Source organism: Aethalodelphis obliquidens, unplaced genomic scaffold (genome assembly GCF_003676395.1).
Source record: "Aethalodelphis obliquidens isolate GAN/ISIS:26980383/991018 unplaced genomic scaffold, ASM367639v1 scaffold1, whole genome shotgun sequence".
Classification (NCBI taxonomy): Eukaryota; Metazoa; Chordata; class Mammalia; order Artiodactyla; family Delphinidae; genus Aethalodelphis; species Aethalodelphis obliquidens.
In genome coordinates this window covers 96044176-96059451 of record NW_020837945.1, presented here as the reverse complement: position 1 = coordinate 96059451, position 15276 = coordinate 96044176, and the positions used below count along the sequence as shown (strand labels likewise).

Here is a 15276-nt window from a genome sequence, read left to right as displayed (position 1 = left end):
CATACACTGTACTCATGATTTCCTTATCTTTGTTCTATTAGTTAGGGTTCAGTGCAAAAAAAGAGAAACTAATCTCTGTATTTTAACAAGGACTTAATTAGGGGAATGACAAAACAATTACCATTTCGGTTAAAAAGTCAAAGTGACTTTTAAAAATGTTCTTAGTCTAATATTAGCGTACTAAAAATCATGTATTGTGCTTTTTTCAAAACAAAATATTTATGCTCATTTTTCAATAATACATATTCGTTGTCTTATTTATGCTGTTTCCTGAGTGGAAGTCTAAAGAATCAACTCAATTTAAAACATTAACTGAAATTTTAAATAAAATTAGGTTTACTGTATTTTATTTTATATTAAACATATGTATATTAATTTTTTTTTCTTTGTGATAACAGCATTAAGTCACTGACATTGTCAATTAACATATTTTAAAGTGCTTTTATAAAAATAATGCCCCAAAAGGCCTGGGCGTTATTTGCTATACTTCCCTACAATTTTTTTCTTTTCAATTTAGTCACACATATATATTTAACATACAAGATGGACCCAGAGAAAATGTTATTTAAAACAAAAACCTAAATGTATCAGTTTCCAGTTTGGATAAGTCTGATCAAGGGGAATACATTTCTATGTACTATTCCATTCCACTTACTGGGATGGTAGATCCCAGGAAACTGACTTTTTCAAGTCCGCACCTAATCATCAGTCCTCAAGAGAGGGGAACCTGATCAGAGAACACTTTGTTTAGCAGAGCATGGTAATGAGTTTTTATATATTTATGCATCCCAAGGAATCCAGTAAAGAGTAAAGACCTCAAATTCTCTATATAGCAAGAAAAATTCTGAGTTTCAGCCCCAGGGAGAAGAAGTGACAGAGTCCAGGGATAAACAGAAGTTTTGCGTTGGCAAAAGAAAGGGAGAGGGGTAATGTGCCTCCTTTGGGTGAGAAATAAAAGTCAAGTCACGGGAATGAGATTGCAAATTCATAAGGAAATCAGAGCAAGAAGTGGCCAGGAGAAACTCCCCACTACCACCATCAAAGATATAAATGGGGTGATGATAAGAGTGCTTGAGCTATTTTTATATAAATATTAAATGGAGGTAGGACCCAGAAACGTGACATTTGGGTTATAGGTGCAAACATTAGCCATCCTTAATGTTGCTGTACACGCTGGGGAGCAATGGTGCCTGGCAGGTGGTTAACAAGGGAGTGGAGGATGGTCTGGAGTGTAGAGAGGGTAGAGTTGGGGCGGAACGATTAGCAGGCTTTTGCAACAACATTTCAGGTAGGAAATGATAAAAACCTAATCAAAGCAATGGCAATAGGAATGATGAGGAAGGGAAGGATTCCAAACATCTCAGTTGCAGAGTCAACAGGATTGCTTACTGATTGGCATGGTTGAGATACCTCCAAGGTTTCTAGCATGAGTGACTAAGTAAACAGTGATGCAGTTACCAGAGTTTAAAAATACAGTAAAAGAGACAGGTTTTGTGGGGGGGAATGGTGATTTCTAGTTGGACATTCAGTGGAGATATCCAGAAGACAACTAGAAATAAACAGTAATGCAGTATTTTGGAATTAAGCTGTAAACATGAATAAGAATCCCCAGAATGCATGGAGAAAAGGGAAGAAGATGAGAATGGAAACGTGGTGGCCAGGAACATTGAAGAGCTAGGTAAAGAGAGAGGAGCCAAAGAGAAATCAGAAGGAACAACCTGATATCATGAATGCCAAAGAAGGAGAACAAATTAAGTGCATGGTCAATATTGTCAAATCCTTAATAAGATGCTACAATTGGACATGAATTATTAATGGATGGTGGAGGTAGAAACCAAATTGTTGTAGTCTAAGGAGTGAATGTCAGTGAGACATGGGGAGAGTAAATTAAACCTCTTCTGAAGAAAAAGGTGGTAGGGCAGTAGCTAGAGAGGTAGTTATTTTCCATGAAGGGCTTTCATTCCCCATCATAGTCCTAACCTAGGATTTTGCATCTAGTAGGCACTCAACATCTATTAAATACAATAATATTTTCATTTATAAACTAGCTTTCCTATGAAGAGAATCCAGTGTTCTCCAAATAAAACAGTACAAAACAGATCTACCCTCATTTTGGATGGGGAGGACTGAAGGAAGTAAACACATTTCATATTCTGTGTTATGTTTTGGGTTAATTGGTAAGAATCATCATTTTTTCTCACCCCTCTCTGACTACACACACCCTGATTGTAGATTATAGAAGGAAAAGGAACCAAATGACTTGCTGATCCAGTCCCCAGACTGCAGAATTGCATAGTCCAAAAATGAACTTTAGCTATGTTACTTTATAAAAGACTAGGCATCAAGATGCCACTATTTGCCTTAATTACATATTTAATTGCTATTAGGTTACTTACAGGGAATGAAGAATTTTTTAAAGATATATGCTCAGCATAACATTAAGTGAAAAAGGCATATTATGCAATATGATCTCAATTAGGGGGAAAGGGGGAAATATATGCACACAAAGTATGAATAAATACTAGAAGAAAATAAACTGTTAACAGATCTTTGGACGGTAGCGTTAGGGATTTTTATTTCCTTCATCTTACTTTTCTGTAAATTCCTAATTTTCTATTATTTAAAATCTCCATCTAAAAACACTTACTAGCAATTTAAGCCCATTCTCTTTGATCTAAGTAGCTCTAAAATAACAATAGTTATAATAGTAATTCACCAGACTCCAAGTACCCTGCAGTCTTCTTAATTCCAACTTCTTAGAATCTCTCTCCTTACTCATCGTATTAGTTGCTTGTACTTCCCTGAGTTCTCTGACTCGGATTCTAAAGGTGCGTTTCGAGAAGCAACGTGGAAAATGGAATGGGGAATCCAAAATTTGTTTCACATGAGCCCGACTACCCCCTACATTGTACGGGGAGATAATTTGGCTTAGGTCTCGTCTGTGCCATCTACCAACTGTGGAGCCTTAGATAAATCTGTTCATATCGCTGCACCTCAGCTGTCTCGGCTTTCCCATCTTCAAAATGGGATTAGGAGAATTTAAACGTGGGGAATAGATGATGCAGGGCTCACTGGCAAGAAAAGAAGTGCCACACTTAGAGACGTCTAGAATTCCATAGGTCTCAGGAAATCCTCTGTAAAAGGTTCCACCCCAAACCTACTGACTCCGAGGAGCATGGGGCCCCAGGAATCTGTATTTTAATAGCTTCCCAGGTGATTCAGATGCCCAGTCAGGTTTGAGGACCAAGGACTCTTTCCAGTCCTCCTGTTCTTTGATCCACTTCTCAACTTCCTTCTGGTCCCAGCGATTTCCAGTTCCTGCAACAAAAGGAGCCAAGGAAAGAGGGGAGAGAAAGCGCAGCCAAGACCCGCCGAGCCCGCCTAGTACCGGCCTCTCGCCAGCCTCCCCGCTCCGGCGCCAGCCGGTAGATTACATAACAGCCCCGCGGCGCGCTATCGCGATATTTCCACCGCCCCCGCCTACTTCCACGTCAGAGGGAACCGGGCGGAGCGGCCAACATGGCGGAACGCAGGCGACACAAGAAGCGGATTCAGGTAGCAAAGCCGAGCCCTGGGATAGGGGACTCTCGGAAGTGGAAGACGCAGGGAAAGCTCCCGGGAAGGGTGGGCGAAATCGAGGACGAGGTGGGGTGGGGTTCCCCCGCGAGGTCGCCGGTTGCGGGCTGAGTCGTTTTGAGGGGCCTGAGGAAGGGCGGTGTTGGGGACGGCGGAGACCGAGGCGGAGGTGCTGGGGCAGCGGCGGAAGGCGGGAGGCGCGGCCGCCAGCCCAGGGTGGCGGTGGCGGTGGCGGCGGCGGCGGCGTTGTCGTTGTCGTTGCCGGCCTGGGCCTGTGCTGGGAGGTCCGCGTCCTCCGAGCTCAGACACCGACCCTCCCCGGGCTCCTCCCCTTTCTTCTCCACGCCATCCTTTCGCCTTAGCTGTCCCGAAATTAAGGCCGCGATAATTAGGGTAGAAGGAGGCGGAGGACTGACCTAAAGCTGCCCGTTCTTCGTGCGCAGATAGAAGGACCGTAGGAGGGGGCAGTGATCGGGGTTTGGTCAGCTGCCCCAGGGGCCCAGGCGGCGATCTGCGTATCCAGATGTTCGTTTGCGTGCAGCCTCCTTTTTCCTCACAGTTATTAACTTAAACGTCCAACTGAAGCTTTCCGGCTTTCTTTCAGCGACACAGTGTAAATAAACAAAACTCCCTTGGTACTGCAAAGAGCGGGTCCCGCCCAGAAACCTTTCACATGCCAGTGTGTCATCCTCATAACCTACATAGCATCCCTCCCTCATTCCACATGCATGTCATCTGTGTATTTCTTCTTGCAGTTTTCCCCCTGTTGTTCTTGCTCTTTGCCGAGAGGATTAAATATGGGGAACATCTTAGACTCAGGATGTTTTGTTGTCTCCTTATTAGCTCCTGTGCTTAGAAACCTTCATATGTCGTCATAAATTGATGGCGTGTTGTAAACTGTTAATATACTAATCACAAATTGTTACACTCGTCATTGTCTTTTTGTTCCTTACTATTTCATTGCTTAGATGAATGTTTCTAATGTTTTTTCCCCCATTTTTATCACTTAACTGACTTACACCACAGGTGATTTGAGCTATGCAAGTTAAAATTCTCCTGAAAACTTTGAAGTACTAGGGAAAAAAAGATGCCAGTGATCAGTAAATTTAGAATTTTAGAATTAGGCAGAAATAAGAAAGTAGTTTCAAAAAGAGTACAGAAGGGGACCAGAGACAATTGCCCCACAAGTTCAGACAGGTCATAAAACCAAGGCTTAAGGTTATTATGAAAGAAGTTTCTAATTATACTGTTTCTAGTCTTTCAAAATTTAGTGTTATTGGTCAGGTATGGATACAAAATATACTTTTATTAGAATTTGTATTGAAGTTATCAAATTAGGACTTACTGGACTTATATTTACACACATGGTATATTTTATGGCCTTAAATAAACATTGTTTTTACAGTTTCAACTGTTGTTTAATATTGTTGTAAAGGTGATCCTAATTCACTTTGAATACCTGCTCTATTTCAATTGTGATCTCATATTAAGCAGAAAGATAGATTTAAAAACCTGTATAGTAGTGGTAGTGACTGGGAGCTAAAACTTGTGCCTGTTTGTACCCCAGTGTCAATAATTATTGGCCGTGTAACTTTGGTCAAGTTACTTAACTTTTTTCCTCTATTTCCAAATCCATAAGAAGGAATATTTACCTTAAAAAAATATCCTCATTGGGTTGTTGTGGAAAAAATAGGTGCGTGGGTGACTTGTTATTAAAGGTTATAAAAGCTATTGAAAGAGTGCTTAGCACATAACTCCTTTTTCCCCTTCCCCCAGGGATGAAGGCTTTAGGATAATTTGTTTTGGTTTTTGTTAAGCATGCTGATATGCTGAAGAAAAATTAACAGTTATCTATTCAGTAAATAAACCTTTGAGTTGTGAGTTCCATAAAGAATGGCTATTTACTTACTGTTGTTTAGTTGGGGATTAGATAAGTGTGTGAGGATCTGATTGTTAAAAATCAAGTTGGTATACTGCTAAGTGAAAATAAATAACATTTTTCACCTCCTCCAAGTTTTCTACATAGCTGTGCTATGTAAAATGTTGTGGAGATCTTGGGAGTGCTACCTGGAGTACTACCGTGCAGTGTCAACAGATTAATAAAAGTGTACAATACCTTATAAAACTCCTTGGTTTTTTTCCCTCCAGAGAATCAGAAACTCTATAATATTGGCATTACTTTAGACAAAAAGATCAAACGTAATGACCAAATTCAGAGTTGAAGTTACAGAAAAAATTCTATTGTGAGACTCTGGGCAAAAAGATCTGTAATATTAACTCAGTTTCCTGTTGCTACTTGATGTTTCATGTTTAGAAAAGATTTTTATGTTTAGTAGATTTACTGACCTTGAATTGTAATTTGTATATTGGGGGAAATGATTGATACAAACAAGTTCAGGGTTTTAAAAAGTAGTTAATTTGTATGCTTTTTCTTTTTTTAAAAATTTATTTTATTTATTTTTGGCTGCATTGGGTCTTCGTTGCTGCACGCGCACTTTCTGTAGCGGTGAGCGGGGGCTACTCTTCATTGTGGTGCACGGGCTTCTCATTGTGGTGGCTTCTCGTTGCAGAGCATGGACTCTAGGTGTGCAGGCTTCAGTAGTTGTGGCTCACAGGCTCAGTAGTTGTGGCACGCGAACTTAGTTGCTCCGCGGCATGTGGGATCTTCCCGGCCCAGGGCTCGAACCCATGTCCCCTGCGTCGGCAGGCGGATTCTCAACCACTGCACCACCAGGGAAGCCCTGTATGCTTTTTCTAATGTAGCCTAATTTTAGATTCTGGTATTCCATCAAAGTTGGAAGCAAGAAGACTATTTTGTCACATTTCCTTCTTGGACTCACTTTACTGGTCACTGAAAACCAAAAGTGAGCTGCGTGTTCACTGACGTTATATTGCAAAGTTTTCATGATTGAGATTCTCAAGTGAGAGTGATCTCAATTCAAATTAATAAAACATTTGAAAGTAAATAATTGTAAGTTTTCTAAGAAATGCAATTATGTAAGTTTTTAAGAACATTAAAATCAGTGCTTATAGGTTAACAAAGTGCTGCTTACTAGAAGGGTTAATTGAGAATCCTAGTACCATGAAATTTTAGAGTTGAAAACGACTTTCAAGCAGTAGGGGTTTTTGGAATCTTTTTGCACAAATGCAGCTCTTATGTAAAAGCAGAGGGGTGGGCCCAAAGCCCTATCACCTCAGTACCCCACTACTTCACTACCATTATCCCTCATCCTTAAGCTACTTTTAGGACCTAGATCTAAAAGCATTACTAGGTATAAAACATATTGATCTAAACCGTTAACATCATTTTACAGATACACTGAGGTTCAGTGAGGATATGTGGCTTGACCCAGGGTCACTCATCAAGATAGTAAAACCAGATTTAGACCAAGTCTTCTAATTCCAGTTGAATGTTCATTCCACTGCACCATTGATAAAATAAAAAATAAATTGTTTTGACATACTTTAATCTTGCCATCTTTATATTAAATTGTACAACAAAGACTTAACGAGACTTGTCCCTGCTAAAGAGGCTCATCCCGTTTAGTGTTCTGCTTATGTGTAAAGTTTCTAGTTGAGTTTTGGGACATTGAAATGGCTTATTCATTCCTAGAAATTTTATAATACCTGCATCTCAGTTAACTTTGTTGCACACATCTGTCTCCCTGTCAGTAAAACCCTGACATATCACGAACCAATATGCTAAATTTCAGAAAAGGCCAAGTTTAGGATTATGCGCTCTGACTCTGGGACTTTCTGAAGAAAAGAGATGGAACCCAGGAAGCCAGTCCTAAGTGGAAAAACTCCCCCCAGAGGCTTAATGAAGGGCTTACAATGGCAGGGGCTGGGGGATGTTAGAAGGGCACTGCCAAAGTCAAGATACAGAGACTCTTGTAAAGCTCTGTTAGTAACATACTGTGTGACTTTAAGCAAAGGATTTATCTAAGATCTCCTCCAGCTTTCAGATTTTAACCTGTTAACCTATTTACATTTTCACGAATATTTTATACTGTTTGTATAAAGATACAAATTGACAGTTGGTGAACTAATCTTTTTCTTTTGCTCAGTTCATTCAACAAGCTTATTTATTACCTAAGCTTATTTCTATTGAATATAACAATTTTTAAAAATTCTAGTCGTTTTGGGGGTGGGAGGATGGGGAAAACAAATTCTAAGTCAAAAATTCTGTGAGATTGAAGTCCATGGCTTACTGACTCTTGATCTAATATTTTTTTTCTCAAAAAGATTATCTTAAGTACCAAAAATAATATATAGTTAGAAATGGTAACCCCAGTTTCATTGTAGTATTTGAGTGTTGAAGTATTCTAAAATAAAAATATTTGTTAAGTAATTTAAAAAGAATGTTCTACCCAAACTTTCAATTTTTGTAATTTTGGATTAAGGGTTGCAACACCCGGCATCTTGGTGTTTGGGTTGGCAGTCCAGCCTCAGAACGTACTGGTTCTTTGCTTCCTCATTCTAAGACATTTGAGCTCATTCACTGAGCTACAAAGTTCTCTTCATTCAAGGCTCGATGAGCTGGTTTCTCTTGGTTAGTGGGTGATGTTATTCGCAAAAGGCCTTCACTTTTTGTCAGAGGGTTTCTAGAAAAGTTAGGAAAATATTCTGAATATTTCTTCACATCAAAAGGGAACAAAGAGGGGAAGTACTTTAGTCTAATGTATAAACAGGAAGAGGATAAGACTGTTTTAGCCTGCAGCAGGGGAGCAGTGAGAATGAAGATTCCATGGCAGGCTCTTCTATATTACTAGCTTCCCAAGGTCATATTCTCTTGGTGCTCTTCTGTAGCAGTCTTTCTTTCTGACTTTAAAGCCCCAGCAGATGGCACAAATTCTATACTGTTAGAGACAGTCTACAGTATGTATAACTTATATGTGGTATAATGAATATTTCATAATATTTCACAGAGGATAATAGAAACTTTTTAAGGATTTGAACTTGAAGGAGGAGCAAGGAAGGAATCAGTTCTGTTGTACCAATATGTTGATAGAATTCACTACTTTTCTAGTCAGATGTTTAAGGGAAGTTAACTGATACTTTAAGAAAGTATCAATGAATAAGTAACTGTGTCTGGTTGGGAGAGATTATCCAAGTCCATGTTTTCTGGGTCTGTTCACTTCATTCTTGCTTTGTAGTGCCTTTACCAAGGAGGGGGAAGGGAATGCAAAGAGAATACTTGAGTCTGTTTTTGCAGTTGTGGAAAAGAGTTTGGTGAACTTGAAGTTAATTGTTAAAATGAGGTTTTAAAATGTGGATTCATGTATTATCAGATTCCCTATTATATAATAATAGAATGGACTTTTCAGTTTCTTGGGTATTCTAATAGATTTTACGTCTGATGCCTCTTATCAACAATCAGTAGATTAGTACCTGTATGCCTGTGTTCAGTAAATGGTTTGAGTGTTAGTATGAGTGTAGACTTGTCATGCCTAAAGTTGATGTGATTGTTTTTCCCCCAGAATCACCTTCCTCCCAAATTTCTGTTAATTGAAAAACTGTCCTTTCAGTTGATCAAATTAGAAGTCTGACATCTTTTACTAAGCCATTTCATTCATCTTTTATCATTGAGTCCTATCTGTTGTACATTTGAAATGTTTCAAATGTCAAAATCCTTCCCATTCCTAGTCTAGTATCACATCACATCTTACTTGAATACTAAGTAGTTTTCCTGCCTTGTGCTTTTTTCCCCCAGTTCATTCTACATACAGGCTCCAAAATAGTGTCTAAGTCATTTTTTTTTCTCATTTTGTCCTCCTTCTATTCAAACCCTAGTTTCTGTGACTTAAGGAGTAAATTTGAAATTTCTTAGACTGCCTTGAATACTGTTTAGCCCTATTATACATACTTAACCTCACAATTCTTCCTAACTTGTCTCTACTAGAGCCAAATTTTATGCTCATTTTTAGCCACAGTATGTTTATGCTATTCATTCAGCTTATCCCAAATATGTTCATCTTTCAAAATCCAGGTCCCTCTTCCAAGAGGTCTTTCATAGCTATTCTCATCCACATTGATAATCTCACTCCTTTTGTACTCCTAAAATATTTTTTCTACCACTCATTTTGGAAAATAACAGTAGTTGTTTTGGAAGGTTGTAACAAAGTGGAGGTATCATGCCTTAACAAATTTTTGGTATTAACAGTAGCACCCAGAGTTATTATAGGGTAAACACTCAGTAAGTATGCATTTGAACAATTTATGTTTATTGAGACTTCTCCCCCACATACCATTTTTAATCAAGCATATCCCAGTAACAAGTTATCAGTTAATTGGATAAATCTTTAAATTGGCAACAGTTGTATCAACTGAGGGAAAAATTGAACATATATGGGTGTGATTATAAAATAGAATTGGTTTCTATAAAGCCAATTTTAGTATCTCATTATTTCCATCTATTTATATAGTATTACTTTTTAGGCTGTACGTGACTATATAGGATATTATTTATTAATAGATGAGCCTCCTAGAAATGCAGTGCGTTACACAGACATAATTAAATGCTATCGTTTAACATATACTAACATGTATGTTAATAATTTTAGTGTGATTTCAAAAACCGAAATATAGAATTTTTAGTTTGTCAGAAACTATATTTTGTGACTAGGACCCAGATTAAATAATTATGAACATTGTAGATGTTACTGAACTTGGAGTGTTAAATTTTGAATTTACAGTTTTTTAAGATTCTATTTTTTTGTGATATGTGTTTTTATATATAAAACTAAAGGTCTTTTAATCACATAAATATTTGGTTTTTACTATAGTTTTCATTTGGATTGAATGGTTTGGGCTTTTTTTTTTCTTTTTTAAAATTTTTATTGTATATTGGAGTATAGTTGATATACAGTGTTGTGCAGGCTTTTAATTTTTACTGTCACAAATAGTAACCCACAAGTGGGGTAATACGAGAGTATAAGAATCATGCATTGTTAATTGGCTGTTGGAAGTAGAGGAGTTGGGAAGTGCAAAGAAGGAAATACGAGAAGTAGCTGCCAGGTGATCCAGCAACCACGGCACAGATTTTCGCTTCATCTCACAAATTACTCCTCTTCAGGATAAAATTAAAGTTGAAACTTTTACTTGTTAGTTGTTCCTTATTTTCAACAAACATAACTGAATGCAAACTAACTTGAAATCTGTGGGAAAACTGACGTAAAGATAGATGATTTAGAGAGTTTATTTTTCCTGTTTTGTGTTATTAGAATGTCTTGCCTAAAACATAACTGTCTTCAGCATTAATTTTTCTCGGCATACTAGATTCTTGGCAGATAATTCTTTACTATTATTTGGCACTTTATTCATCTTAAGAAATAGCCTTTCCTGAAATCATTCACATTTAAATTGTATATTGCTAGAAATATTGCTTGAGTGCTCTGTGTACTGTGCTTAAACATGTAATTAAAGACAGTACTTTTATTATGATAGCTTACAGCAATAAGACAACTAAAAGTATATATATAAAAGATATATGCAAACATAGACTGACCTAATTTTCTTCAGTATATGAGTGGGGAGAATAAGTAGACAGGAACATAAGTTCAGAATGTAAGGAAATAAAAGCAAGATGGGGAATGATAAACAATGAAGCTGGTAGAAAGTTTGGAGGAGGGAATGGAAAAAAGAAAACAGGGAAGGATTGAAGCAGCCTTTCCAAAACTCTTTGTGCCCTTCCATTAATCAGTTCTTAAATGAGATTGTAATTTATTTGTCTGTTGCATTTTTTTTTTGTTGTTGTACATGGGCCTGTCACTGTTGTGGCCTCTCGCGTTGCGGAGCACAGGCTCCGGACTCGCAGGCTCGGCGGCCATGGCTCACGAGCCTAGCCGCTCCGCGGTATGTGGGATCTTCCCGGACCGGGGCACGAACCCGTGTCCCCTGCATCGGCAGGTGGACTCTCAACCACTGCGCCACCAGGGAAGCCCTGCATCTTTATTTTTGCTTTACCCCGTTCAGAAAGAAAAGAAGAAAGGCAAGGTGAGAAAAGATTCCCTGACAGTATCTGGAATCTGTAACCACAGGGGAAAGGGAAGAGAATACAAATCTTCAGCATCTCTGATAGTAGTTTGTATCTGGGACCACACTGGGACAGCTGTCTTTGGTTAATTTGAGAACTCCTCCTGCAATCTGTTGTCCGTTGTTCAAGGTACATGGCTTTGGCTGTTATTTAACATTTATTTATGGCACCTGTTTCTACTTACTTTGACATTTGGGCACTCACTATTGACAACCTCTTAATATTTTGAATTACTGCATTACGGCTTTTAAAAAGAGACCAGGCAAGAGTGAAGGTGAACTGGTACAAAATGATTACCATACTGGAAAAACAACTCAAAATAAATGCCTTGTAGCTGAGGCCAAGAGGCAGACAGGTTTGGGCCCTATCAACTTGTATTTGAAAAACATGATTTTAAAAATCTCCATTCCAGGGGCTTCTCTGGTGGCACAGTGGTTGAGAGTCTGCCTGCCGATGCAGGGGACACGGGTTCTGCCCCTGTCCGGGAGGATCCCACATGCCGTGGAGCGGCTGGGCCCGTGAGCCATGGCCGCTGAGCCTGCGCGTCCGGAGCCTGTGCTCCGTAACGGGAGAGGCCACCACAGTGAGAGGCCCACGTACCGCAAAAAAAATCTCCATTCTGTCTTCTGTATACATTACCAGGTCTGCTCCAGAAAAAGCTTGAAAGAAAGGCCTGTACTAAACTTAAAAAGATTTTCGGAAGAGATCTGTAAATTATTCTTCAGTATATCAATGTCATAAGTAAATGATTACATTAAATTAATATTCTTACTTTGCAGGAAGTTGGTGAACCATCTAAAGAAGAGAAGGCTGTAGCCAAGTTTCTTCGATTTAACTGTCCAACAAAGTCCACCAATATGATGGGTCACCGGGTTGATTATTTTATTGGTAGGATTACATCAATAAAATTATATTTGTGTGCATATCTTACGAAGATACCTAATTTGGGGATAGGTAGATATTTTAAAAATGCTCTCCAAGCATGATTGGTGAAGCTAGATGATGAGCATATGACAATTGATTATCCTGTTCTTTCATTTCATGATTGAAAATGTAAATAAAAATAAAAGAAAGTGCTTTTTAATAACGTTTCTTGGAAATTTTTAAAATAGGATTTATTTTCAGTACTAACACTAACTTCTATTCAGATAGTACATGTACTTAACGATACTCTTTTTGTAAAACTCTGGCATAGAATTCAGTGTGAAACAAGTGTGTCAGAACCAACTTAGGAGTGTTTGTTATTCACATAATCTAAACAACTTCATAATAAGCTAATATTATCTGTAATATTGTCCCATAGCTTATAAATCAATAGTTGTTGAGTTTGCCTGTCTGATCAATTAAGGTTGAATTACCTATTATTGGGAAGAAATTTATTTATCATCTCTTCAGTGTTATGATTAATGATTTTGATAGTCCTTAAAAGTTTATAAAAATAGATATGCTGGTTTTTTCACATCTCATATATTTAGCTTCTTCCAATGACAGTAGATTGTTTCAGAGCTTATTCCTCAGTGGGTTACAATAAAGCTTGGTGACAGAATTTCTGTTACTGTGGTAGAGGAAGATTTTTGGTTTGTTTATCCCATATTATGATTATTTGATAAGAGTGTTATTTACATTTATTTTGAATTTTTTAAAGAACATTTTCTCATTAATTTATCTTTAGTTAGTATTTTTGAATGTCATTTATTTCAGAGCATTACTTTAAGAAAGGTGCTTAATCAGTATGTTTCACAAATTGAGGTTTTGAGGAACTATTTGTCATCATTATGTCAGACTTAAATTTTCTGTTGAACTTGGTTTTATTTTCGGATGCCAGAATGTTGAAATTTGCCTTATAGAATATTGTTTAGATAGGCACAAATCCTGCTGTATACTAAATTTAAAATAATAAATTTCTTCTTTAGCTTCAAAAGCAGTGGATTGCCTTTTGGATTCAAAGTGGGCGAAGGCCAAGAAAGGAGAGGAAGCTTTATTTACAACGAGGGAGTCTGTGGTTGACTACTGCAACAGGTAGTTTTTATTTCTTAGTGAAGGATAATATAAATAGTAATTTAAAAATATTCTCCATGGTCCTGAAGCTCCTTCCCTATTTCATCATTAAGTATAGTGCTATTACAGCATAGCTCAAGTATAGCTTTTACATGTAACCTGGATTTCTTCAGTACTTCTGGAAATGAATTTATTTGGTGTTAGGCTATCATATTTTTATAACTTTTATTTGTGTTCTGTTACATTTGTACATTTGCCAGGCTGACTGAACTGAAGGATCAGCAATAAAAATCATATACCAGTGCCTGTCGTGAACAAAAAAGTTCTTTCTTTTCTAGAGCAAAAGTTGGGGAATCTTTTCCAAAACTTTGTCAGAGATTCCTAATAGACCTGTTGTCCCTGTTTTGTTTTGTTTTTTCAGCGCCTACTGAGCCATTAGCCAGGTACCCTTCCCTATTTTATTTGTGATTACTAATATATTCCTTGTGAAATCAAGGCAGCTGAAACATCTGTCTTTTCTTCATTCCAAGATGAAGTATAGACAGTTCAGTAACATATCCATGTTTTTTATAGTAAGTACTTCTCCTTTGGGAAAAACTTTTCATGGTGAATGGTGTACAAAAAAAATCACTTTTCTGGGGAATTCCCTGGCGGTCCAGTGGTTAGGACTTCTCGCTTCCACTGCAGGGAGCACAGGTTCAATCCTTGGTTAGGGAACTAAGATCCCACATGCTGCGTGGCGCAGCCCAAAAAAAATCACTTTTCTCTTGGAAAGAAGTATGCTGGGTTTTTTTTTTTTTTTCCAACTTTTCCCTTGGTTTATTTACTACTTAAACATATTTATTAAGATGTTAGTATATCAAATTTTGTTTTTGTGACACTAAATTTTGTAATTGGTGGGAATTTGACATTTTAGATTATTTTATATGCTTAGCAGGGAGATACACATAGCATTTACTAATATATTGCTTAATGGCATTTAAAGTATCAGCCACATGAGACCCCTCTTAAAAACCACTATTTTACAACCTGGTTTCTAAAACTGTAAAGTTGAAGAATTATTAACTATTTCTTAAAATTCTTAGCTGCCGGGGACTTGCCTGGCAGTCCAGTGGTTAAGACTCCACACTTGCACTGCCACGGTCCCAGGTTTGATCCCTGGTCGGGGAATTAAGATCCCACAAGCCACATTGCACAGCCAAAAAAAAAAATTCCTAGCTGCCAAAATCTAGAGTCACTAATGGACCTTTCAGAAACAATGGAAATTTCATTGTCGGGGCAGGGATTAGCTAACAGTGGTGTAGTCGGTATTTTCCTTTACAGCCATCTGTGTATTAGAACTCCAAAGTGCAAATTTCCCTGCCTGCCTCAAAACAGACTTATTTTTTATATATATAGTGTAAAAATTAAAAGATGCTATAAATGCAGAAACAGAGAAGTTAAATCACTTATCCAAGGTCACACAGCTAGTAAGTGGCTGAGCCAGAATTCTAAATCCAACAATCTGACTTCATAGTCCATGCTCTTAACCACTGCACTATACTGTCTCCTCCAAAATGATGATGGATTTAATGAAGCAAAAATTAAAATGAAGGATTAACCTGTCAATACTATTTGAATATTAAATCTGAGCCCAAATCTCTGAGGAGAGCAGCCAGTATTAATAC

The 15276-nt window shown here is 37.8% G+C and overlaps 1 protein-coding gene across 2 annotated transcripts in view; it reads left to right on the top strand.

Moving 5' to 3' along the window:
* Positions 1-3423: 3423 nt before the first annotated feature.
* Positions 3424-15276, top strand: part of SEC62 (SEC62 preprotein translocation factor) — a 29482-nt gene continuing 17629 nt past the window's right edge. Inside the window, exons 1-3 of one of the 2 annotated variants that reach the window (XM_027112109.1) lie at positions 3424-3555; positions 12391-12499; positions 13525-13630. In XM_027112109.1, the coding sequence (XP_026967910.1) occupies positions 3520-3555; positions 12391-12499; positions 13525-13630 (251 nt within the window). In that variant the 5' untranslated portion in view covers positions 3424-3519. The remainder of the gene's footprint in view (positions 3556-12390; positions 12500-13524; positions 13631-15276) is intronic. The other variant, XR_003433833.1, reaches the window with a different exon arrangement.